The sequence below is a fragment of the Lethenteron reissneri genome, chromosome 24 (genome assembly GCF_015708825.2).
Source record: "Lethenteron reissneri isolate LAM-NWPU_2019-01 chromosome 24, ASM1570882v1, whole genome shotgun sequence".
NCBI lineage: Eukaryota > Metazoa > Chordata > Hyperoartia > Petromyzontiformes > Petromyzontidae > Lethenteron > Lethenteron reissneri.
In genome coordinates this window covers 4,705,968-4,733,627 of record NC_083802.1, presented here as the reverse complement: position 1 = coordinate 4,733,627, position 27,660 = coordinate 4,705,968, and the positions used below count along the sequence as shown (strand labels likewise).

General features: G+C 40.5%; 1 protein-coding gene across 1 annotated transcript; it reads left to right on the top strand.

Annotated features, from left to right (window-relative positions):
• The first annotated feature begins 1,111 nt into the window (after nt 1-1,111).
• ACO1 (aconitase 1) lies at nt 1,112-22,069 on the top strand. Its single transcript, XM_061558008.1, has 20 exons — nt 1,112-1,176; nt 4,957-5,049; nt 5,430-5,598; nt 6,278-6,415; nt 7,085-7,154; nt 7,725-7,908; nt 9,413-9,552; nt 10,321-10,593; nt 11,232-11,348; nt 12,184-12,343; nt 13,964-14,099; nt 14,576-14,660; nt 14,798-14,954; nt 15,851-15,975; nt 16,333-16,437; nt 16,921-17,063; nt 17,323-17,470; nt 18,199-18,321; nt 19,230-19,415; nt 20,983-22,069. Exons 1-20 carry the CDS (start codon nt 1,161-1,163, stop codon nt 21,091-21,093), a joined length of 2,679 nt encoding a protein of 892 aa, XP_061413992.1. The 5' UTR covers nt 1,112-1,160; the 3' UTR covers nt 21,094-22,069.
• The last annotated feature ends 5,591 nt before the right edge of the window (nt 22,070-27,660 follow it).

The following is a 27,660-nucleotide window of genomic DNA, read 5'->3' as shown; positions in this document are numbered from 1 at the left end:
GAATAGTCCAGTAATAGGCGACGTTTCTGGAAATGGGAATTCATACCATACATATGCCAATATCTCTCACTTATTCAGGGGTTTCTTATATACCCCCCCCCACCCTTTTAAGGACAGTTAACAAATGTGTTGAATTATTTTATGGAGCAATTAGCTTCAGACAACTATTTATTTTACTAGGTTAGGCACCACTGAGCTCCTTTTCAGAAGCGACCTGGCAACTAACAATAGCTCAACGAAGTGGCTTATAATGTGAAACTGTACAGCAGCCACATATTATAAACGCGTGTTTGTGAATGTGGAGGAAAAACCCGGAGGACCCGGAGAAAAATCCACGCGACCACGGGGAGACACCACAAACTCTAAAGACATCACATGGTCGGGATCGAACCCATGACCTCCGGTATACCATCAGGCGATGTAGCGAATATCTCGCTACCGTGGCGCCCCATCGAGGCACATGAAACATTTAAAAGCACACAAGTGTATGTGTTAGACTCTACTTCATTGCGTCTTATAATCTGGCCAACCCGGTATATCGGTGCAACACACTCAACCACACCGGACAACTTATCCACCATATAGCCTTAACAGACGACGATTGAGTCAAGTTCTGTTCGCGAGCAGCACCTATGAAGGCCGGCACGGGCACACAAGGGGGGAAGGTGGTCAACACCACTCCCTTTGCAGCCCCAGTGTGGCTATGTTTACACACCAACAACAACAACCGCCATTCGCCACTTAATGAACGTGACGTCACCGCGGTGCTTGTGCCAGGCTACGTGCACTTTAAAGGCCACCGCACCAGGTCCACTAACGTACAACCACTAACCACGTGCACACACCACCCCGAGCCAGGGTCAACACGCCACGTGGTCTCTCTGCACACCCCCCCGCAACCCCCCCCCCCCCATCAGCCCCCACCGTGACCCCCCCCCGACCCCTCCCACCCACCAGCGGCGCCTCGCGTGACCATGAGCGCACGGCCGTCTCGACGCCTCCCATTGGCTGTTAGGCGGCTTCCGCGTAGCGGCGCTCGGCCAATGGCGAGGCTGGGCACAACGCGACACCCCCCCCCCCAAGACACACCCCCTCGCCCCCCCCCTCGACCCCAGCCCCCCCCCCCACCGTCTGTGGCAGAAGCTGAGCAGCAAGCGACGATGGCAGCTCCCGCAGGTAACGCGCCTGCCGCTCCCATCACTCGACAACGATTGATTCCAGTGGCGCACAGGCGCGCGATGTTGTTACAGACGCGGGCGTAAGGCTTGCCAGGCGTGCTGCGGTCTCGGCTTTGAGGGCAAAATATGTGCGTCGTGGGGGTTTGCGTTACGCCGGCGCACACGGTGGCCTACTCGTCACTTCGAATGGACACGTCCGTGTCAGCGGGGATCTTTAACGCACGACGTTCAAGTGTCCGTGCGTCTATCGCAACACGCCGGCAAGTGATGATAACTAGGGCGGCCTGCACGGGGTCGAACCACGAACCTCTTGACAACTTGCGGTGAACGCGCTCCGAGTCGACCGCGCGCAAGAACTCAGTGTTGTTGCACTTGACAGCTTGGCTCTTTTGTGGCGAGATTTTAATTGTTAAAACAAAAAACCACAAGCCTAGCGTTGAAAGCCAGGGTCATGCACGCCGCTGTCACGCTCCCTGTGATTGTCCCCTTGGCACAGGTGAGGCCGAAGATTCAGGCGTGGGAGTGACGTCACAATGCGCCACGGTTTTAGAGTTTTCGATTTGCCACCAACCCCAACTCTGTAAGCTTCGCTCTCGTGTGTGATGGATGGATATCACACACGAGCCCTTCGTTCATTGCCTTGCGTCCTCATGGCTCTCGTTAGTGGCGTTATCCCGTGGCCTCTAACGAGTCTTCTATTCCATTGGAACCTCAGTTGTCAAATATGATAATTTGTTTTTTTTTTACCATTTTATCTGGCAATTATCATATTTTGATACTGGCAAATGAGGTTCCAAGGGTGAGTCTTCTATTCTATATCTACCCAGCAGAGCTCACGGGTGCCCTGAGATTGCCTCGGGTCTGCGCGAGACACGGATTAGCAAGTTGCCTTTGCTGGGGAAAGTGATGCCAACTTCCATGGGGACATTTTGCAGTACAATACATGATGTGCACCCCCTGATGTCAATTTACTGCTGGATCGACCACATCTGCACTGGATGACCTCGTGCTCTTGCAGGTGGTAGGAGTGAGTCGATCATACTTCACGCTGCCCGAGAGAGGGTTGGTGCACACGGAGGGCAGTGGACGTGGGAGCATTGCACAGCACAATGCATTGCCCATACAGTGTGGGCCCTATTTTCTCTTACACTACCGCCTGTGTGTGGTGCATAGTGGTGTTCCATTCAAACACGATCTCGTGGGAAGGAATGAGTGAGAGAAACGCACCGACTACGTGAAATTTGAGAGCTCTGTATCTGCAGCATTCGCTGCACTGAGTGCATTCTGCTGAAGAGTTTACTGCATTGTAGTGTGCACTACATTGACAAAACTTTCCATATTCGTAACCAACAGTAAAGAAGAATGTAATAGGTTAGCTTTGCGTGCAGTGTCCTTTCTGTGGAGTAGGGAGCAGAATTAACAGTTTTATTTCTGCAATTAACAGATATTGACGAATAAACAATGCGGAGTTGTGTACTGCGTTTAGTTTTGTGTTTGAGTTAAAAGTCCAATCCCAGGGCTGTAAAAAGCAATGGCTGACTGATTTTTGCAGTGAAGCGACAGGTACTCCCAGCATTTTTAAGTTTGGGATGGGCGAGTAGCCCTCAGGACCCATTTGGGGTGGCCAATGTTTGCTGCCAATGTCCAACACTGGGGGAAGAGGCAGAAGTCCTATGTTTCCATGTTTACGTGAAGATGGACCATCGCCCAAACGTTAGCTCTCGTTTGATTTAGTCATTGAGTGTACGAATTACGATGGTGATAAAAGTGTTTGTGTATCTGTGTTTTAGTGATTTGCTTTTCTTTCCTATACTTTGCACTCCGATCGTGTGTTGTATTGTTTGTTGGTGATAACTTTCTGACTCGCCGCTGCTGCTGGACGTATGTGAAAAAAGCTTAATAGCTCATCGGATTTATATCCAGGATAAATTCTGATTCTGATTCTGTTGAGCGCACATTTGAGAGGTGTGGAAACCCTTTCAGTGCGTGCAACACAGCATATGTATCTCAGAGTTGCAAGGCTGTGCATGGTTTTAAAATCAAGTGCCTTAGTTTGTCACTTTATCAGATTGTATTTAATGTTTTTATACTGCACTATGATGGTACAAGTGATTATTAAAATAGACCCGTCATACATTTATCATGCAGTTTACAAGTTATTGTAATCTCTTTGTCATATCTCTAAATTGCCTTATTTCATTAAAATTTACATATATTGCGTGGTGTTTAAAAAAAAATTGGTACCCTAAGTATTTCACATTAAAATCAAAGTGTGTCAAATCTGTTAAACTACATTTGATCATTTTAAATTGAAGCTGCACACATGTGCATTACCTGACAGAATGTACATATGGGTTGTCGGGAACTTTATGTCGTGTACTTTATGGTGGCTTGTTGTGAATCTAATGTGTATGTGGTGTCATAATTTTTTCCATATCGAACTAGCAGCCCACACGTTCTTCAGTTATCTCCACCCATCCCTCCAGCCAGCCAGAAAAAAAGCTTTTGTTAAATATACATTATGATGGCATATGCGCGGGATCCATGGTCAGGTTGGAGGGTTGGTGGGGGGGATGCATGATGTTCGCACGCACTTTTTCAATGCTATAGGATGAGGGTGACGTCATCACGCAGATGTGCGTGGTGACATCATTACCGTGCATGCGCACTTATGCGCCAGCCAGGCAGACAAAAATCCAGGCAGCAAAACTTTTAAAAAATATAGAATGAGTGTGTGACTGATGTATATCACATGCTAGAAAGGCTAGAACTTAGCTGCAATTTGGCAAAAGTTCAATTGAGTCCGTTCTTATAACTGAAACATTCCAAAGAATATTGTTTTTAAAAATTAATTTCTCAGCAATGGGAAGCCTGGAGTTCTAAAATTCCTTAGTCTCATCCTAAACGCTTAAAAATCTATTCCGGTATATACTACATCAGTGAACAAATTAATTTGCCTTTTGTGAAGTGAGATGCTAAAGCGGATAGAAAACAGGTAAAGCCCACTGACAATTGTTGCTTAAAGTTGTAATATGAGTGTATGATACTAACATACAAAAATGACTAGATCATCCTAAATGTCGCTTTTAAAACAAAATAAATATAAGAGTGTTTTAATCAAAGTGTATTTCATAAGGTGTTGTAGTGCTGGATTATGTTTTGGAATGACCTTGAGGGATGATATTTTCATAAATGCTTGCATAAAATAATTTGCGCTTTCGTGGTGGTCTCGAGACTTTATGAAATGCAGTAATGCGATTATTGTAAAACAACAAAATAGGAAGTTTGCATGGAAGAGTGACACATAGCACATACAACATTTATCACATGACCATGTATCACATGTTTCTGTGTTGCAAGTTGATGTGGCATTGATCATATATGCACTATATGTAGTGTTTCAATTATTTTCAAGTTAGTTTGACTTGCGTGTGCATGTATAATGACCTTGAACTGGTGTAACATTCAACTATATAATTAGCTTCGACTTTTGGGGGTTAAGCAATCAGCAGCTGGCTTGTGAACTGGACATGTGAATTGTTTTTCAGCGACAGAAATTGTGGTGCATCTGGACTGCATTTGTGACATAAATGTACTTGTGTCTGGTTTTTAATGTTTATACGATATTGCATGTCATACTGGCTAATTCCTATTTTACAGCTCGGTTATAAAAACACATTGAATTTGTACATGTACGTTTAAATCTAGGATAGCCAGATGCAATGCAAAAATGAATTAAATGTTTCTGTTGTAACATGTGATATTTTTTTTGTTTCAGAAAATCATTTTGCACACATTCTTCAGGTGCTTGACTCTAAAAAACCTGAAGGGAAGTTTTTTAACCTTGTAAAATTACAAGACCCCCGATACGGTGCGTATACATCACCACCTAGTTTAGACACGCTGAACAAAATCTCTGATTTTATGAAAATAGTTTTCTATTGGAACCATATAAATGTATCTGCGGTATATATATCTCAAAAGCAGTTAAGAAATGTTTAATAATGTTATTGGGAGTGAATCTGCCATTACCTTAATGAGGCTATTGGGAAAAAAGCTATCACAATTCTGAGGAAACAAATGCTATTAGGTGTGTAAATTTACAAGTGTGTCCAACAAATGGAAACTAAATCCATCAAACAGTCTTGCTTCATCAGCCACTCCAATCCATGGAGACATAGTGTATGTAATAATCCAGTTGGTATACGATAAAAGGTTCACTAATACGTGGAATGTGTTGTGTGAGTGCAGAACGGCTTCCATATTCTATTCGTGTGCTGCTCGAGTCTGCCGTGCGCAATTGTGATGGATTCCACGTGCAAAAGGATGATGTCTTCAACATCATGGAGTGGAAGGAGACACAGAAGAAAAGTGTCGAGATCCCCTTTAAACCAGCCCGCGTCATTCTGCAAGACTTCACGTGAGATCCGAATTGAGCTGCATGAAGCTGGTGCTAAATTTACTGTTTTATGATTAAGTCCAGTGTAATAGTTATCGTCTATGATTTTAGACAAGCAAACAGGAATAGCACATGGATTATTTCAAAATGTTATGGTGTCTCTGGTTTATGTAATAAGTTAACTAGGAAGCTGATAACACTAGTTTTAATGTTAACACATTTATTGTCCCCTGTTCAAAGAATGCGATGACATGTTTTTTATCTGCTTCAAATCTAATGTCGGTGATGCATCGTAATGTTTTTGATAGTTTCCAAATGCACTGTCAATTTGTCTGATGGCATTTTAATAATTATGTGTAATTTAGTTGCATATTGAAGTGTCTACCCAGGTCACTCTTGAAAATGAGACTATCCTGGTCTCTTTAATTCTCTACCTAGTTAAACAAAATAAACTTGAAACTTGTCTTAATTAATTGATGTAACCTTTCATAGGCTTTGAAGATGCCTTGAAAGACGAATATGCAGTAAAGCCCTGCCATTTTGCCAATATTTAAAATGGAACTGACTCATAGTAATTAAAACATTATACAGTCCTTGAGTTTTTTTATGTTCATGAAGGCCACCTGTAATTTGTAGGTGCCTCTGGCAAAAAAAGACATTGACATTTAATTGCATTAATACTTGTATTTTCCATCCTTAGTGGTGTCCCAGCTGTGGTGGACTTTGCGGCTATGAGAGATGCTGTAAAGCTGCTCGGAGGAGACCCTGAGAAGATAAACCCCATTTGCCCTGCTGACCTTGTCATCGACCACTCTATTCAGGTTGACAGCAGTGGAAAGTGAGTAATTTTCAAGGATCGTTTTCTCCTTGAACTGCATTATCCTGTTATATATGATGAGAGTAAATTGTTTACATTTTAATGAACAACCGCCCGAGGTTAAATATTAAACCATATCTAGTACGGCATTCCCTCGTTATCCACTGTCTATGATTTTGGCTATGCACGAATCATATCTGGAACCCTAAACAACTGCATCGAGAGAGAGCAAGTGATGAGATAAAGTGACGAGAGAGAAGAATATGACGTGAGAAAGTGATATAGAGATGTGCTATTATGACAATGTTCATGTATTTAATAGCTTATGTATTTTTAATGGTAATTTATTCCAAATATAGGTTTTTGTAGGCCAATATCATTATCCGTGAAATTTACTATTCACGAGCATCTCTGGAACGTATCCCTCGTGAATAACGAGGGAGTATTGTAATGTCACAACAAAAACACTGTTGAGGAAAGCAAGAGGAATTCACTTCAATTATCCTTCCCGAGTTAGGGCTGGGGAACTCTGGTATGGTGTTGTAGTGTTACGAAGTGAAACAGAGGAGAATGTGGTTGGATGGGATGGAGGGAGCTTGAGCCATGGACCTGTCCTGGTTGGAGAACATAAAAGGAAAATTAACAAAGAAATGGCAACTAAACTTAATACATTCATTCCATTGCATCCAGAACCGAAAGTCTTAACAAGAATCAGCAACTGGAGTTTGAAAGGAACAAGGAGCGTTTCGTTTTTCTAAAGGTGAAGTATAATTCTTTTCTAAGTATTCTATTTATTTAATATACTGAACCAAGCAATTGTATACTGTTTGATTTAATTTAAGGCTCATTTTGAAAGTTATCTGTGGAGTCATTCTGAACAATTTTGAAAAAAGTCCAAGTACTGTGAGTGGTGAATGTGCAAGAGAATGGTTATTGTGTTCTGGTCTCAGCTTGAATTCCATTTTAATAATTAACTAAAAGTAATCTGTAAAACAACTGTCCCATCCTAACTATAGTGAGCTAGTTGTTTTTTGACAAATATTTAGCAGTGGACTCTTGCCTGTTCAACAATACATTGTTGTAAATGTTTCTAGATACAGAGTAATTCGAAAATATGATGAGAGTAACGAAAAACTTTACACACGTAACCTTTAAACACTGGCTTTTATTTTTTAAAACATATATCTGATGAAACGATTAGAATAAATTTAAACAGTGATGACAGCATTAACTTGAGCATTCATTTCTGGATAATTTGCCTTTTCATAATGGAGTTGTTGAATTAGTGAATATTAAATGCATTTACCCTGGTTCTGTACGTTGCTTGTAGTGGGGGTCCCAGGCATTCAGGAATATGCAAATCGTGCCACCTGGTTCAGGCATCGTGCACCAGGTTAACCTTGAATATCTGGCGAGGCTGGTGTTTGACCTGGGTGGCCACTACTACCCAGACAGTGTTGTGGGCACTGACTCGCATACTACTATGATCAATGGACTCGGCATACTTGGATGGGGTAAGAATTTCCCTCTTTTTTATGCCTCTGTTTGCTTGCTCCTGCTATGGCGGGCAAAAAGGGGTCAAAGTATATTGACGTGTAACCCTTGATCCAAGTGATGTTGTTTAAGATTAATGGATAAACTGTGCCATAATTGTAGTCTGTGTCTTTTAAAGACACGGTATGCAATCGGGACTGCAGTGTGTCTATGCGTTCTTTCATTGTCTGCTTATCTATGGGAGCTACAATATATAATTATCAGGACACTCCAGAAAACAATGTTGGTGCTCAGTGAGGCCTTTCTCAGTGAACAAGTGTAAATTATAAGAGCATGGTTTTGTTGGTCACCTTTTATGTCACCTGTGATCTACTGCCAATGTGAACTGACGGCCCATATCATGACGAGCAAAATACATTTATTCCATTATAACGTTCCAGTTTGTGGCTCTGTGCAGAATAGGAAGAGCGAAATTGCAGATAAAATAAAATGTGGAACAGTGCAATACTGCAGTTAATGGGAGCTCTATCCATTGTGTTAGTAACGTTAACTTTTTACAGCTGATTAAAAGATAAAAGAAGAATGTGATGCAGCCCAACCTGTATAACAAGATGTGTGGATAAGAGGGTCATGGATTAGAAGAGTTTAGCTTTATTATAACAGGATTTTTTGTTAATCTTTTCTTTCTCCCTTGGAACTGCAGTGATTTGCTGTTGACTGCTATGCTGCACCATTGGAGCTTTGTAGTTCAACCTCATTTCTCTTGAAAATTAAGTGAAGCAATTGAGTGATACACAGTCCCTACAGTGCAAATACAATAAAGTTGGACAGTTTAAATTTATTTTGTTGATGGAATGTTTTGCTCATCAGTAAATAACAAACATTTAAAAGCGATTGTTTACTGTAAAAAAAAATCTATTGTACAAAAAATATAATTTGTGAACTATTAATGTTTGTTACACACAGCGGCCAAGCTGGGTTTATTTGCTCAAGATAAAAAAAAGTTTCAGATTTGAAACCTGGTTGTGGATGTAATTTAGTATCCACAAGTGCATTCGAAACTTTAAATCTAATCTCAGGAAAGTATACATACCCTTCTGGATAAGTGCTAAATAGTGTCTGAGATGACCAGCATTCAACATATTCAAAATATACCAAGCTTTAATATTTTCACTTATCATGAGTTTGAAGTACTTGAATAACACTGTAAATTAATTCTTTACATTTCTCTGAAGTAATACATTCTTGTTTCAGAGGTGTTTATACAATCGCTATAATCAAATCCTGATCAGCCGATGGGAATCAGATTCTGCTACAAGCCAGTCAGATACTACCATCTCAGATTGGATTTGGATAAGATTTAATTGCACTTGATCAAACCCAAACCATGCACCCCCTTGAATGCATGCATTGTGTGGTTGGATAAGTTACTTATTTTCTCAATTAGAGATTGTGTACGTTAGTTGGACATAACCAATCAAACTTATAAATGTTGTGACCAAAAACATGACTTTATTTTGTCAGGTGTTGGTGGGATTGAGGCAGAGGCGGTGATGCTTGGGCAGCCTATTAGCATGGTGCTGCCAGAGGTGGTGGGATACAAGCTGGTAGGCAAAGTAAACCCAATTTCCACCTCAACTGATGTGGTCCTCACCATCACGAAGGTTAGTAGAACAGAAATTGATTCAAGATAATTTGTTGCATTACAGTGTTATGTCATGGATTCCAAATAATGAAGCAAGTAATGGGACCATTTGAAATATAGAGTCAAGGTCAGATGTAAAAATTTGAAAGCAGGTATGGTTAATGTTTGAAAAATGTAATTATTGATGTAAATTTCTTTTAAATGGACCAGTATTTTATGTAGATGATTTCATAGCTATATTATTGGGTCTTTCGGTAAAGTCACGTAGACGGGTTAAAAGAAAATAACAAAAAACTCCGACGTTTCGATCGCAACACAATTTAAAACCCTTATAAATGGTTTGCCTTGGGAGCTAACCTCCCTTTTCCTGAAGACGACCGCTTGTGTTGCAATCGAAACGTCGTAGTTTTTTGTTATTTTTAGTTATTTTCTTTGAACCTATCTACGTGACTTTACAGAAAGACCCAATAATATTAATTCCTGCAGTCACGAAAGCTTTAAGTCAACAATGAGCATCATTTTGAATACTTTTCAGCCGATTCACGTGATATTTACGGCAAAACTTTTCCACAGTAATAAGTTACACAATTCTGACGCAACGTTTTAAATAAATGTTTTGTGTTATAATGTTACGTGATTTTGTTTCCTCGTTGACATGTGTGACAACAGCATGATTAAACATTGTATGTAATAATGAAGCTGCAGCAGTCCTTCAAGCATGTGATCTCGGCTTATCTGTTTGAATGTTTTAATATTCATTTCCCTTTCCTTCCCGTGCATACCGCAGCACCTTCGTCAGATCGGTGTGGTTGGCAAGTTTGTGGAGTTCTTTGGGCCTGGTGTGCTGCAACTTTCAATTGCGGACCGTGCAACCATCGCCAATATGTGTCCCGAGTATGGTGCCACCGTGGGTTTCTTCCCCGTGGATGCTGTCAGCATCAAGTATCTCCAGCAGACGGGCCGGGACCAGGAAAAAATCACCATCATTGAAAAATACCTGAAGGCTGTGAAGATGTTCAGGGACTTTGGTGATTCTTCTGAAGACCCAGACTTCACTCAGGTCTGGTTGTGATATGTGTTTGATAAAAGCATTATGTTTTGGTGATCCACTCACTTGTAGTCTACACAATTGTTTTCTGAATGTGATTAACGCTTGTCTTTTGTTCAAATGTAACATTGCCCATATAAATGCTTTGGCTATAATGAAGCAACTGGCTCCTACAATGTAAAAGGACAGTGTGTTTTTATATATATGGTTGTTTAATCTGCACTGAAAGTCTCTTATTCTATATGTATATTTGTCACCAAGTAATACTACGTATTTTTATATTTTACCATTTCTATACATAGGTATTGCTTTGTAGAGTCTATGTTTTATTTATGCCCCTCCCCACTCATATAACTCATTGCTATCCAAAGCAGCCCTTAGCTATGAGGACAAATCTTAAGCTGGACTGCCTAATGCATTTTTGGAATCCATTTGAACTGAAATATTGAGCTGTAATTTTAAAGTGTTAGACATTTTTGATGTTTATTAATTTTCAGAGAGGATATCAAATGTGCCAGCAGAGGCCTTTGGAGAAAATGAGCTGATTCATTTCTTGTTATTTGGCTTAACATTCACTGCAATGTAAACTGGCGTGGCTGGCACATCTCGGTTTCATGTTGTTGTGTGTGCTCGGGTGCTACGTGTGTTAGGTGGTGGAGTTGGACTTGGCCTCAGTGGTGCCCTCCGTAAGTGGCCCCAAGCGACCTCATGATAGAGTTGCCATTGACGACATGAAAGTGGACTTCCAGAGCTGTCTCAACGCTAAGGTCATTATCTCAAAGCACATGTGTTTGCTATAGGAAACAATTAGTTGTATTAATGACAGTTAATACTGGTTCTTGTGTAGTATACAACATTCATCTCTATAGAGTGCCATTCATATGAACTGGAGAAGCTTCGTATTCTTCACAAGTAATTTTTTTCTGAAAACTGGAAACATAATTTGTTAACACCCTTATGGTTGAATGTATCTTTTAATATACTTTCGGTCATAGCATTGTGTTTAAAGTTAATATTTAACATTAAGTGCAGCTGTAGTGCCTTACCATTAAATAAACCTTATTAGATGGATCCTGCACCTTGCATTTAATATTAAGGAGTTATTAATTTTCTACGTTGGTGTTGCAATTGTAAAAGAAAATGTGTGAAAGGCAAAGGTCATTTGTTTTACCCTTTTCAAAATGATCCCCTTGTAATTTGTACAAAAAAGCCCAGGGGGGAACATGAGAGAAGCACTGTGGATTAACAGTGTGATTGTGCAATGTACTCTGTTGATTTAAATCTAGATTGAAAACTCATTTCTTTAAAATAGCTTTTTGTTTTTAGTTTGTTGTCCTTCCCCTGCACTGATTATCACGGTTGGCTACGTATGGCGTAAAATAAATTAATCATATGTACTCATACTCATCTACATTGGGATGTCAGTGAAAACAATATAATTTTTCTGTGCTGGTACATTCAGTACTACACATCGATAACGGTTTTAAGAGCATTAATTTCGTGTACTATATATTGAGACATTAATATTACATTCAAACTCACTCCAGTGGTGGTATAGTCTTTTTTTGTGAAAGTAACATGCATTTTGTTTTGTCAATCCAGGTTGGTTTTAAAGGGTTCCAAATACCGTTGGAGAAACAGAAAGATGTGTCTCTCTTCAAATATGAGGACAAAGAATACGAGCTGAAGCATGGCTCTGTGGTGATTGCTGCCATCACCAGCTGTACCAACACCAGCAATCCCACAGTGATGCTGGGAGCAGGTATATGGGTGAACATTAGCACCTTTTTAAAAGTGTTCTTAGGTTGATATATACATCAATTACATCTATGTATAATCCTAAGTTGTCCATGTACTGGCTCATCTAATGCTGGCTCATGGCTATTAAATCCTTAACATGCCATAGTTTGGTCTCTGACTAAGGCCTTTTCATTAAGATATCTGTTGAATCCTAAAAATCCTAAGTGTATAAGTAAATAAGTAATGTTTTCATTTAAAATGTGCCTTTATATACATAATATGAATACAGCTATGAAGACATATACAATATATAAAACACACGCACGCAGTCCTGTCTAAAATACTATTTACTATATTACCATTTGTTGATCATAACTTGAAACCCGGACATCATAAATATTGGCAAGCTCATGGGCAGTGTGTAATAATGCTTTGTGCTGCCCCATATGTGCTCGTTCATTGTTTATTTTTTAACTCGTTTTGCATCTCTTATTAATACAAACATTGAAATAAAGATTTTTTAAAATTAGAAATGTAGTGATGTATATTGGGTCACTACGGCGTTTAGCGCCAGCTACTGATAGAAGATGTATCGTTAAAACCCGCCACCACCCGACACAGCCAACTAGTCAGGGTTGTCACGTAAACAGAACATGCCAATTCGTCACTAGTACAGCACACTTGTGTGTTGGAGAGCCAAGCCACAACATTTACAAACCGAATACGACGTTTCGCCAGTATTTACAACTAGCTTCATCAGGTGTCAGCCAGATTTGTGAAGAAGTTTTACTGTTTCGTTCCTTTCTAGAGGCGTAGATGTGTTGATCATCCTTCTGCGTTCTAACCCAAAAACCTCTTATGGATGATATTGGTCACGAAAGCCTACGTGTTAAACTGATAGAAGAGTGGAACTACGAGTGTTAGAGCCTCTCTCTGACACCAGAGTATGTTATGGCATGGAAGGGGGCCCTAGGGGGCATGGTTCTGGTGACTGTCAGAGAGAGGGCAGTTAAGGACATGACAGTCTGGTTGAATCTGAGAGGGCACGTGACCAGGACAGGGTAAGAATGTGGGCCAAAGGTGGCGAGAGGGACACGTGGTGTATGGGCCAGAACCTTCTGGGAGGATCCAGAAGGGGGCGTGGCCGAGCGCGGAGCCAGGCCATGCTCACGGGCATAAAAGGGAGGTCCCAAGAGCCGATCAGGGCTGTCTTCTGGAATGGAACCCGCTGTGCAATGTCTCTTCGGTCTCCTGTCTTCACGCTCGGCATCGTGGGTCAGGCAGTGTGTTAACTGACCTGACCCGGTTATATAGTTACCCCATGGTGGTTACCACTATATAGTTACCCCGTTCTACATTTATATAGTTACCCCGTTGTGGGCAGATAATAAACGTGTTGCCTCCGAAGTCAAATGAACCCACTACATAAAGGTTGGATGTTTTATATTTGTTAAGATTTGAGTAGAATTGAATGATTTCATATTTCGTCTTTGTTATAATTGTGTCTAGTTTACCAAGCCAGTGCTCAGACCATAGCTCCTCTTCTAGATTATACACGTGTTAACAACACAAAGCTTATTCACATGGTTGAGCAGTTGAACATACATTAGAAAATTTGTGTTTAATTTTCTGCATTTTCTAGGTTTGCTCGCAAAAAAGGCGGTGGAGGCAGGGCTGAGTGTGAAGCCCTACATCAAGACTAGTCTGTCTCCAGGTAGTGGCGTCGTGACATACTACCTCAACTCCAGCAAGGTCATGCCCTACCTCCAGAAACTTGGGTGAGTTTCTCGCACACGTTAGTGTACACTCTGCAGATACTCGTGTCAATCAACGTGAACAGTTTTTCTTTCATACGGACCACTGTTACACGGCTTTAGAAGATAAGTTATCCACAAAGCTTGGGGGGGAATTTGTGTCAGCTAACCACGTGGCTGCCTTTCCTGCTTAACAGTGGTTCCTCTTTGTGCCTCTGAGTCATTCCCTCTGAGGTTGATCGAATACTGTGCAGCATGTTAAGAGTTGCAATTATAATTATATTTCAGTATTTAAACCTTATGGTTAAGTAATAAGATTCATGATAACAAACTTTTTCTCACCTTGAGCCATTCCAGCCATGCGCTATCATGTCCGCTTCTCCAAATCAACATCCACTCAGCTTTTATCAAATATTGCAATGCACTTGCCTCTATTGTTTTTTTATTACATTTGAGGGGGGAATGATGGAATGCGCTGACAAATAACTATCTGTTGACAGGTTTGAGGTTGTGGGCTACGGCTGCATGACTTGCATTGGCAACAGCGGACCTCTCCCAGAGCCCGTTGTTAAAGCAATTGGAGATGTAAGAAATGGCACCTGCAATGTTATTTAAGCATGGCACGTTTAACTGTGCTATATAGATGTTTCTTCTCCGTCTAGCATGTTCTGGCTATATTGCTCAACAGCTTATATAAAGCATGGCTTCTGTGTTGCTGACAGAAAGACCTGGTGGTCTGTGGAGTTCTTTCGGGCAACAGGAACTTCGAGGGCCGGATTCACCCCAACACACGCGCCAACTACTTGGCATCACCCCCACTGGTGATCGCCTATGCCATTGCTGGAACTGTTGACATCGACTTCCGAATTGAACCATTGGGTTTGTTGTCATTCCTTGAAACTTCTTCGTCTGCATTCACAATGTCTTACCAGACATTTTTTTACGTTTGTGTAAAGCACTGCCCATGCATTTGGATGGGATACACGACTGGGGTGGACGGTGGGTAGGGTGGGAGGCGTGATGTCGGCACGCACGGCTCAACGCATGGACACGTGCATTTGCCCGCACGCCAGCCAGCAAAACCTTTTTTTAACGAAGTGTAAAATTAATGCCAACAGTCACTCGCACTCAAGCTACTCGCCAACACTCACACTCTGAACTTATTCACTTACAAATAGTCAGAAGGACTTAACAGCACTCACCAGCATTTACAAGTGTGACAGAATGAATAGTACACCGTCCTATGGATCCGCAGCCATGGATAACGTCGGTGATCAGTGACATCTGAGCCCATCCTGCGTGCCCCCCCTTTAACCAACTCATTCCGACCAGCGTGGTGAATTATTGTTAATCAACCCACATCACCGACAATCCAAAGTGAATGGAGAAGCCTTCATAACCATCCATCTTTGGGAATTTATCACATTAACATAACTAGCCCCGCCCACTTCATTTATGACCCTTGGGCTACACCCATTTTAAACCTTTAAAACAGTCTGCCTCAGCAGTTTTCCCCCTCTTTATTTCCTCCAGATGTCGATCGCTTGTGTTGTGATCGAAACGTCGTCGTCGTTTTTTGTTTACTTGATTTTTATAAATTTGAACCTATCTACGTGACTTTACCGAAAGACCCAAATAATATAGTATGGTATGATTATGGTGCCAACATTTCAACCACACTGTGCAAATTGCCACTTAATGATAATTCTTTAACAATGCAACTTACCTGAATGGACATAATGTGTATACTTACCATTGCATTGCTGCCTGTTTAGGTATAAATGCGGATGGAAAGCCAGTGTACCTGCAAGACATTTGGCCGACCAGAGAGGAAATCTACGCAATAGAGAAATTGAACGTGATTCCCAGCATGTTCAAGGAGGTCTACAGCAGCATCAAGGTCAGCTTACACCACTTACGGGATTGAAGCCTTTGAAATTAAGTAACGTTGAATGTAAATGAGAAAGTGATTCTTATTTATTTTGTTAAACGCACATTTTATTAGGATTGGGAGATGTTTTTTTTTATCACCCTTGAGGCTTTTTGCAAACACTTTACAGTAATTTTGTGTATGACTTGCCTTTAAAGCACCTACTGTTTTTCTTTAATTGCTTTTTAAAACATTGTGTTTGATGATTATTGTAGTCTGGAAGGTAAATGCTTTCATCATGAGTTTGGATTTTATATTAATAAATTCAATTGTGTTTTGTTTATGTGCAATCAAGGTAGATTTATTTGTATTCTTTCTTTTCCCCAGACGGGGAATGAATGTTGGAATTCCTTGGAAGCCCCGATCACGATGCTATATCCTTGGGATCCATCCTCAACATATATAAAGTCTCCTCCATTCTTTGAAAACATGGTAATTTGTTAAATTCACACGTGATGTTCACTTGAGTAATTTTTACATGTGTATTGCTGTGTAAGCAATGTGGTTGTTTTTGTATGTCATTACAAATTGTGCATTATACTGAATTGGAAATAAAAAACAAAAACAAACCTCATCAAATGTATCATTTGCAATGCCTTATATCGATAAAACGATATGTTTTGCTGTTATATATCAGTGATGTTAAAATGGATACAAATATATATTTGTCTATTATACATTTTTGATAAGACAATCTTATTCGTGGATACGTTGAGTTTGATTTGTATTTTCTTACCACTGCTAATCCAGTCCCTAAATTATTTGCTTTGTTTTATACTGTATTACATTTAAAAAGGTGAGGCTTATTTAACAGAAGCTTATTTAAACACCATATTGTGTTTGTGATTCCACATGAATGGGTTTGTAATGTCATCGATGAAACACAATGACGCTCCTCTCACTTATACCATGCAGATGAGGGAATTGCCTCCATGTCAGCCCATCTCCAATGCATACGTTCTGTTATTCCTGGGAGACTCCGTCACAACGGACCACATCTCCCCAGCTGGAAACATTGCCAGGAACAGCTCTGGTGCTCGCTACCTTGAGGGACGGGGGTGAGGGTCCATACGTTTTATGTCTTCTGTAAAATGCATTTATCCGTATATAATTCTGTCATAACATTTAGTGTTCAATGGATGCATTGGCTAATTGCTGGGGTTGTTATTTCATGTAAGCTAGTTTGAACTGTTGAATGGACAGGTAGTATGGGCAGGTGGTAGATGGTGACTTATTTTTACTTATGGTTTGTGTCGGTGTACAAATGAGATCTTGTGATTCCATGTTGACATGTACACTTTGCACTCCTTTCTCCAGAATCACCCCTCGAGAGTTCAACTCGTACGGCTCTCGCCGAGGCAACGATGCTGTGATGGCTCGAGGGACGTTCGCCAATATCCGCCTCTTCAACAAGTTCATTGGAAAGGCTGAGCCCAAGACGATTCATTTACCATCAGGAGATAAAGTAAAAGGAATAACTGTATATAAACAAATACTTGGTCTGGTATAATATTTGTAATAACATGTATGTTGAGAATAGGTTTTCCCCTTTTTTCTGGCAACAAAACATGTGTTAAGATGTTAAAACACCAAACTGAAACCTTGACAAGGAATCATGTCTGCATTAGCCACAATACTTGTGGTCAGAATTCAAAACAAAAAACATACTCTGATACGATATGCATTGTCTTTGAAACTGATTGGTTCACACCAAAGACAGCTTTCTTTGAAACCTCGTCTCAAATGGTGTTAGACCAGAGGACGCCAAAAAGGCATGTATGTTGTTCTTTTTAAATCCTTTATATTAAGTTCGCTTGCTTGCTTACGACCATGCAAATCTTTCGGTCGTTTTTTAACCCACTTCCCGTGATCCAATCGAGCTGACATTTTCCACACAGACTCGTTGTGCGTGACAATTATTGTTCGTGAAATTTTTTTTCCAAAATTTTACACTTTTTAGGACAAAAATATTATATTTAATTACCAATTGCTTAATGGTGCAATGCAATCATCTGACCCATAGGTGGCAGCCATTTCAAGCCAGAGGACGAGAGGACTCTAGCCGACACGCATATAAAGGATTTATAGTGAAAAACTTTGTTTTTACGGGTTATACTTGTTAAATATCGTAAAACATAAACTTTTTTTCTGACTTCAGTTGAAATAAAAGCAACCTTTGTAATGTGTTCACAGCTGGATGTATATGATGCGGCAGAAAAGTACAAGCAGGAGGGGCATCAGCTCATCATCTTGGCAGGAAAAGACTATGGCTCTGGCAGCTCGCGGGACTGGGCAGCCAAGGGGCCCTTCCTTCAGGTTGGTGCAGCTCTGCGTCCACCTTCTTAGCTATAGGGCGTTTGATTTGTTTACATGAACCGATCACTGTGCAAGCATACATCCTCTTAATACTACGTGCGCACTACAAAACGGTAGTTACTGACAATAATAACATACGGTGATAGTATTGCATTATATTATAATGTTATTATAGTGTTGTTTGTTTTAACTTTTTTTATGTAACGGTTGAATGTATTTGGGTTTAGTTGCTGACCAATGGTAGGAACTATTACTCCTTTGGTCGTGCTGTTTGTTGCTATCCGCTTGATGCGCTGGGCCTTTAGACTTGTGTTCAAGCAACTGTGATAAAAAAAAAGATGTATCCACCAGGGTAATTTCATTGAGCATGCATGTTGTTGACTTGTTTTTCTGAGCTTAATATGAATCACAATAGTATGGGGCAGTCAGTACGATGTGGGCCGTTTGTATTATAAATCTGCTGCATTGTTGAGTGGTATGGTCACAGATGGGGCCTGTGCTGAATATTTAAACATTTGTTTTATTCTATAATTCATTGCAGAGGTAATAATGTAATTGTTCAAAATGCAATGGGAATTTCCCATTCATCCCTAATAAGCAAAATGCCTTTCCTGAATATGGTATATGTAAACTAACTTTAAACACTCCAGTGTAAGAACATTCTAGCAAGGTGTTTCAAAACAAATTATAAACCAAATATTGTAAATATATTGCAATATCATTTTGCAGTAAACCGTCATCAAATTTTCAGTGAGTAAAATGCAGTCCCTTGACACATGGGCGATGTCTCTTCTCTTTCCTAGTAATTCATCATTAAAAAGATTTGCAGTGCTCTCTGTATCAGTACGTGGTTCATCAAGCTCGGTGAATAAACATACAGTACTGACACTGTTTCCACTTTATTGCAGGGCATAAAGGCGGTCTTGGCAGAGAGTTTTGAACGAATTCATCGCAGCAACCTGGTAGGCATGGGCATCGTGCCCATGGAGTACCTGCCAGGGCAGACTGCCGAGACGCTCGGCTTGACAGGACGGGAGCGCTACACCATTCACATCCCGAAGGAGCTGCGGCCCAGGATGACCATCACTGTGGAGGTGGGGCAGTGGACGATGATGCATTTTTGTGCTGATGTACCTTTATAGATCCTGCTGTATTTCACCTTCAAGATAAACAACATTAATCAAAGTGATTATTATTTTTAAAGATATTTATTTAAAAGACTGCGTGCCGTATGCTTTGATCTTTCAGTATAAACACACTGACACATTAACTAATTTACGAGGTTTTTGTAATGCTTTTTTGACCAAGGTGATGAAGTCATATGTGCATGTTCCCACTAACAGCTTAAATAGTTTGTTTCTTGTTGTTGATTGTTTTTCCAACAACAAACCATGGGACGGGAATATATTGAGGATACCCTGTATTGAAAAAGAGAAAGAAACGGGAAAGGGAAGGGATACCCTGACGGAAGTCCCCAAGAGAGACCGAGATGAGCAGTACGATGGAGTAGCAGACAGGGACGGGTGGAGGGGGGAAAGGAATGACCGGGACAGGATGTTGGGAATGAGACGGTAATGAGAGGAGAGGGAAGAAAAGGAGGAGAGAGAAGAAATTAGTAACAAGAAGTGTCACAGGGGGTGGGGAGAGGGCAGGGAATTCAGTGGCGGTGGCCACATGACTTATAGCAGGCTTGAGATCATTTATATGTAGATTAGTCGCCATGTTGCTGCATTTGTATCCATGTTCCTGTAACATTTTTTATCGTGTTTTTTTAGAAAAAGCAAATGTTATCCCAATTGACGTTTAACTGGTTAAAGATAATTTGTTATCCATTTTGATGAAAAACACACATTTTTATTTTGCATACTTAACATATTTTTCGAGAAACTATTTTAAATTGAGAGCAGAATTTTGCTTTTATGAATAAAAAGATTATGATATTGATTGTGGCAACACAGATTGAATCGCAATGAATGAGGAAAAGTAATAGTGTGTCTATTTTTCTCAGATATGCATAGCAGTGAAAATAACAAAGAAAATAACAAAAAAACAAGGTGGTTGATTAGGGGGGAGGTCCCGGAATTGACAGGCGTGAACATGGGAGAAAGCCATAAACAGCGAATGCCTTACATGCCACCATACCGTGTCACAACTGTTGCAGAGACAACATCTGTCCTGCAGTGTTTGCTCTTTTACAGTAACCTACCATTGGACTACGGGTCACTGAACTCTGTACACCATTCCAGTCCCTTCCTCCATCCTGTAAACAATCTGATGACTGCATGCTCCAAATCCACACTCGTCTTTTGTTAAGCATATGTTTACATTTATACTCGTTTTTCTTATTAAGGAACACTGTTAAACGCATTTCCTGGAATACTTAATAAATGTATCCAAAAATTACCAACCAGTTTTATATTATCATAAATGGTATTGACAATCGTCTTTTTTTACATTCCGCTTAAAGCTGTACCCTATTCCATTCATTCGGCATGGTTTACGTGCCCATTTTAGAAATCATGATAAATTCAAATGTTTTGTACAATTAATGTGTACATGTATGTTGAATTTCTGTCTCACTGTACCTCGCCAACCATGCTAATCGGAGTTGTGTTTGAAATGGTGATAGTCGGACTAAAACTTTTTGTGTTTTTTTGACAGCTTGACTCTGGCAAGAGCTTCAAGGCAGTGGTGCGTTTCGACACTGACGTGGAGCTCGAGTATTACCGCAACGGAGGCATCCTCAACTACATGATTCGTAGAATGCTCTGAGTCATCCCAGCATTGTTTTGAATCAAAAATAATTTCACATGCCTTAAATTGTTGTGCCTAATCTGCTTATTCTGATCCTGCATTTAAACAGCTGCACTGCCTTATACATTTATTCAGTGTGGGTGGCATAATGGTTGTGGCATCGTGGAGGTATTTCTGTGCATTCATTAACACACAGAGGGTTGGTATGTTTACTGGCGTTATTTTCTCTATGTTTGCAGTTACTATTCAGCATTATGGACGAACCAGCAAATGTGGTTGTTTCAATTGTATTTTTATTTTAAATAATATTTTCCCCTAGCTTTGCCACACTTTTTTTTACCTCCACTAGTTCATATTGATATCTATCGATATCAATATTTTGCTATAGATTTGTTTTATTTTAAGCTATACAGTTGCTGTATACCAATGGGAGGTATTATTATGACAGAGAACCCCTTTCAGAAGAAAGAGTTTTATAATTATTAGTGCAGTATTTTTGAAGTCAGATATTTGTTGGGACCTATTCTAGGAGAATGCTATCATGGTGTTTTGTCTCAAGTAATTTTCACGAAAATGTAAACTTTTCCGATACAATTATAATAGCTGACAGCGCATTAAAACATGTCTGAAACATCTTTTAAAATGTAAATGATAGCGTCAGATTACTGTCTGAAAATTCAATATATAATGAAACTATATTTTGTAGAATTGATTATGCAATTGTCTATTGTCTGAATGTGAATGCATGGGATTTAAACTCTGATGGGAGATCGGCTATGTTATCATAGCCGTGTAGTTGCAGTATGTCTCAGTAGTATTATACATTCTGTGTAAACTAAAACAATTATGAAGGACCCATGATTTTAAAATTATTTCAATCACTACTGAAATTGTAGTCCTGTGATGTTGGCATTAATATTGATTCGGATGTTGGTTCCTGTTATTGCAATCAACGTGTTCATTGTATGATTTAAATAAAATTGATTCAATAGCATTTGCACATTTCATATTTTGTTTCTTGTGCTCCTAGTTTGCAGAGTTACGAATATAATGTTTAACCACTGAAAGTATTGCATTGTGGAATGCAATCCAGAAGAGGGAAGCATAAACTACTGTTAAAAACGATCAATGTCTCGAGTGAGTGCCCGTGGGTTTTTGCCACCTAAACTAGCTGGGGAGCTGACTAAACAGGATTTTTCCACACAAACATTGAGGTAAACGGCGGAAGAATTTGGGAACATCTCACGACACCAAGAGGTGAGAGTAATGATTCAAGAAGACACGGTTAATATAAAATTGCTCCTGTTAATGTAATTCACCGGAATGTTATTTAAATCATAGAGCGTATAAAATAGCTCACAATAGATATTGGATTGTTTGGTAGGAATGTAATGATGCATTGATTAAAACCCATTCTTACAATACACGCATGTCCATGTATGTGGTCCATGTCAGCAAATTATTTGGTGACATAACATTGACGAATGTCTTGCTCTTTTCATGGCATAGGCAGATAACATGCCCTGATTAAGCCATTTTTTCCAGGCATATTGGCATGATGCAATTAACTGATAGTAAATCATTATTCACCAACCATAGTACTGTATATATTTTTGTATAACTGAAGTGCGTAATGTGTCATTGTTATTGCGATTAGTCACTGGTTATCACTTTACGACCAGTAGGGGGTGCACAATCATTGGGCTGTTTAGCCACAGTTCACGATGTTTCGCAGTGCACTGAAGCACAAACGATTTTTTTTATAACATTTATTGTCAGTCATGGCAGAGAATGGTACACAAATCACTCGGTTCAAAGCGCTTTGAGCTAACCACAGTACTAATCTTCCTGTAGGTATTTACCATACATTTTTAATGTACGGAGTGTCGAAATGTGACCGCATCTTCAGACACTCGAGAAACAGTGCTACTATTTCTAAATATAGGAACTCGATCGTAAGCGGATGAACAAAGGAAGGTCTTGAGCCGAGACTTAAAAAATTAACCCGTAAAAACAAAGTTTTTCACTATAAATCCTTTATATGCGTGGCGGCTAAAATCTGGCATCAGTTTTTGTCCATCGCATCAGGTTTTTGAGATATCAAATATTGCATTTTCAATAAAAACTGCAGAAGAAAAAGATTAAAGAAATGTGGATATCTATATAAAATGATATTATAAACACAGTATCCTAAAAATACAGCACCATATTTTAACACTAAAGCAGTCACTGACTCGCAACAACTTCCAAGCATAAGTGACAGAGTTAATTTTAGGTAAAATCAATGAAAATGGGGTATGCCGATAGCATAAAAAATGTACTCGTAAAAACAACATTTTTCACTATAAATCCTTTATATGCGTGTTCAATGGGCCACAACCCAGCCCACATTGGTCTTTGAAACGGGCGGCTAGAGTCCTCTCGTCCTCTGGCTTGAGATGGCTGCCACCTATGGGTCAGATGATTGCCTGCCACCATTAAGCAATTGGTAATTAAATATAATTATTTTTTTCCTAAAAAGTGTAAAATTTTGGAAAAAAAATTTCACGAAAATAAATTGTCACGCACAACGAGTCTGTGTGCAAAATGTCAGCTCGATTGGATCACGGGAAGTGGGTTAAAAAACGACCGAAAGATTTGCACGGTCGTAAGCGCCCAAGCAAGCAAGTGAACTTAATATAAAGGATTTAATAAGTATAACCCGTAAAAACAAAGTTTTTCACTATAAATCATTTATATGCGTGGCGGCTAGAGTCCTCTCGTTCTCTGGCTTGAGATGGCTGCCACCTATGGGTCAGATTGTCTGCAGTATTAAACAATTGGTAATTAAATATTTAATTTGTTTTCCCTAAACAGCGTAACATTTTGGGAAAATGTTTTCACAAACATTAATTGTCTCGCACAACTAGTCTGTGTGCAAAATGTCAGCTCGATTGGATCACGGGAAGTGGGTTAAAAAACGACCGAAAGATTTGCACGGTCGTAAGCAAGCAAGCACGCAAGCAAGCAAGCATGCGAACTTAATATAAAGGATTTAAAAAGCGGGTCGACCGCAGTGGAGGAACCGCAAGGACCTGGGACTGGAACTTGGGGGCCGCCCATAAATGACGTCACGCACCTAGTGGGGGGGGGGGGGGTTCACACATTTGTGACGAGGGGGGGGGGGAATTGTGACGTCACATCAAAATGCGCAACTATAAATATAGACAACACGTTCTACTTAATACTGGTAGGAACCTCCTGGTTCCACCGGCCCACAGGGGATTATTGTGTCCGTCCGTTGTGCATCAAAAATGGGAGGGGTGGGGCTGGATGGGGAGGGTGGGGAGGGGCTGGGTGGGGAGGGTGGGGAGGGGCTGGATGGGGAGGGTGGGGAGGGGCTGGGTGGGGAGGGTGGGGAGGGGCTGGGTGGGGAGGGTGGGGAGGGGCTGATCACCCCGTGGTGCCCTTATACAACTCAACGTTTAACCTACTCACGCCGGCTTGCGGAATACACCACGCCGCCGTTGACCCTGGCCATTGACCGAGCAACCCAACGTTCTTACCAGCTCCCTCCGCAGGAATGTGCTTTATTGAGGTGTTTTCCAGAACGCAGGGGCGATGTTTTTGCCATGTGCGGCTTAACGCTGCTAATATTCTCGTCTCCGTGTCGACAAGTAGTACACGCTCTACTTGTAGATCAGGGGTCCTCAAACTACGGCCCGCGGGCCACATGCGGCCCGCCGAGGACTTTTATCCGGCCCGCCGGGTGTTTTTGCCGCCGCTGCCTGTCTGTTACTTTTTTTCTACATGAGAAGGACGGTCATTGGTGGAAGAGGGAGAGGGGGCGGAGTTCCCCCCAATCAGACTGCATTGATGGGCAGTGCAGTCTGTATGTCTCTGTGTGGGCAAAGTTATTGCTGGTATATTGTTTTTGTAGCGCTGTATATATTTTGGTATTTTACTAATAGCAATTTTGACTCCCTAGGAAACAATGATGTCAAGAAAGAGAAAAATTTACTCGGAGTGTAGGATATTCAAAGAACAGTGGACTTATGATTACTTTTTCATGCAGTACAAGGAAAGAGCTGTGTGTCTGATATGCCAGAATATAGTGTCTGTGTTCAAAGAATACAATTTACGTCGACACTATGAAACTCAACATAAAGATTAATATGATTGTTTGGTCGGAGAAGTGAGAAAAGATAAAATATTAAAACTGAAAAATACATTAGCAACTCAGCAAAATACTTTTGTGAAGCAGAAGCAGCTAAATATTTCATCACTGCAAGCAAGTTTTTAAGTTGCCAAGCTAATAGCGTGCACTGGCAGACCATTCGTGGAGGGAGAATTTGTTAAAAAATGCCTTCTTTCTGTTGCCAAAGAGATGTGTCCAGAGAAGGCCGATTTATTTAGTACAGTGAGTCTTTCAGGACCTACAATTACACGGGGGATTGAAAAAATGGGAGACAATTTGCATCAGCATTTGCAAAACTCCCCAAAAAAACTTTCCTATTTTTCCTTGGCACTCGACGAAAGCAATGATATTCGTGATTCTGCACAACTTCTAATTTTTATTCGTGGGACGAATGACTATTTCGAAGTCACAGAAGAGCTTGCTGCACTGCAAAGCATCAAAGGAACAACTACAGGAGAGGATATCTTTCGATCTAAAGCTTTCGTGCCTGCAGGGATTCATCTTCTTGGTTCTTTCGGTAAAGTCACATAGAAGGGAAGTAATAAAATAATAAAAATAAAAGATAATAAAATAATTCTCACGACGTTTCGGCCACAACGCAAGCAGCCGTCCTCAGGTGAAAACCAGGTCTGTTGGGGAGACAGCGTCTGAATGAAACAGCACACGAGCTTGGAGCATATATAAGCTGGGTTGGAAACGGGGGAAAGAGCGCCTTGACAAAATAATTAGCATATCAAGAGGAATTTAGCATATGTATGGGAAATGCAGGAATGTGATTAGTGCTACATATGCAGCACGGGCATATGTAGTACTAATCACATTCCTGCATTTCCCATACATATGCTAAATTCCTCTTGATATGCTAATTATTTTGTCAAGGCGCTCTTTCCCCCGTTTCCAACCGAGCTTATATATGCTCCAAGCTCGTGTGCTGTTTCATTCAGACGCTGTCTCCCCGACAGACCTGGTTTTCACCTGAGGACGGCTGCTTGCGTTGTGGCCGAAACGTCGTGAGAATTATTTTATTATGTTTTATTTTTATTATTTTATTACTTCCCTTCTACGTGACTTTACCGAAAGAACCAAGAAGAGAGGATATCTATGAAAAGGTTTGCCAAACTGTGAATAGTTTAGAGCTGAACTGGGCTAAACTAGCCAGTGTGACAACTGATGGTGCTCCTAGCATGGTGGGGTCTAAGAAAGGAGTAATTTCTCGCATTAACCAAGAGATGGACAAACATAACCATTCTCATCCAATAGCCATACACTGCCTCATCCACCAACAAGCGCTGTGTAGTAAATCACTGAAGTGGGACTCTGTTATGAAATTTGTGGTATCTTGTGTTAACTTCATTAGAGCTCATGCACTAAACCACAGACAATTTCAGGAATTTATGTCTGAGCTAAATGTTGACTATGAAGATGTTCTGTATCACACAGAAGTCCGTTGGCTGAGTCGAGGGAGAGTTTTGAAACGTTTCTATGACTTACTTCCACAGATTACAGCTTTTCTGCTTTAAAAAAACAAAGACGTACCAGAGCTCAATGATGCAGAATGGGAATGGCACCTTGCCTTTCTGACAGATGTAACAGAGCTACTCAACAGTTTCAATGTGCAACGTCAAGGAAAGGGGAAGCTCATCTGTGATATGCAATCACATGTCAAAGCATTTGAAGTAAAATTAGGCCTCCTCATCAAACAAGTGAAGGAGGAAAACTTCTGCCATCTCCCCACAACTCAAAATCTGTTAGCGGAAAAACCATTGGTTGCATTCCCAAACAAAACATGTGTGGATTCACTGGAAAAATTGCAAAAGGAGTTCCAATTTGGATTTAAAGAGCTTCATCCCCATGAACAGGACATACAGCTTTTCCGTAACCCATTTTCTATTGACATTGAAAATGTGGATACAATTTACCAAATGGAACTGGCTGAACTGCAGAATTGTGACTCTCTGAAAGACGCACTCAAGTCAAGCAGCCTTCATAATTTCTATGCATCTCTCCCCTCTGAGACATATCGTCATCTCAGGAATCATGCACTCAAAATGGCAACCATCTTTGGCAGCACTTATGTCTGTGAACAGACTTTTTCCAGAATGAAACATTTGAAATCTCCAACCAGATCTAGACTAACGGATGCACACTTGCATCACTTGTTACGACTAGCAGTGGCAAATATGGAACCGGACATTGACCATCTCATTAGCCAAAAGCAGGCCCATAGTTCCCATTCAAATACTGGCAAGTTTGTTGATTTAACTTTACTTGTTCTTCATTTTAAATATTGTATTTGTTCCCGTTTTGTTTCTTCACTTCAAAATAAGATATATGCAGTGTGCATAGGAATTTGTTCATAGTTTTTTTTTTACTATAGTCCGGCCCTCCAACGGTCTGAGGGACAGTGA

Coding starts and splice junctions, on each gene's coding strand:
- ACO1 (XM_061558008.1), top strand. Junction 7,155..7,724: donor AGCGTTTCGTTTTTCTAAAG/GTGAAGTATAAT, acceptor CGTTGCTTGTAG/TGGGGGTCCCAGGCATTCAG. Junction 10,594..11,231: donor AAGACCCAGACTTCACTCAG/GTCTGGTTGTGA, acceptor TACGTGTGTTAG/GTGGTGGAGTTGGACTTGGC.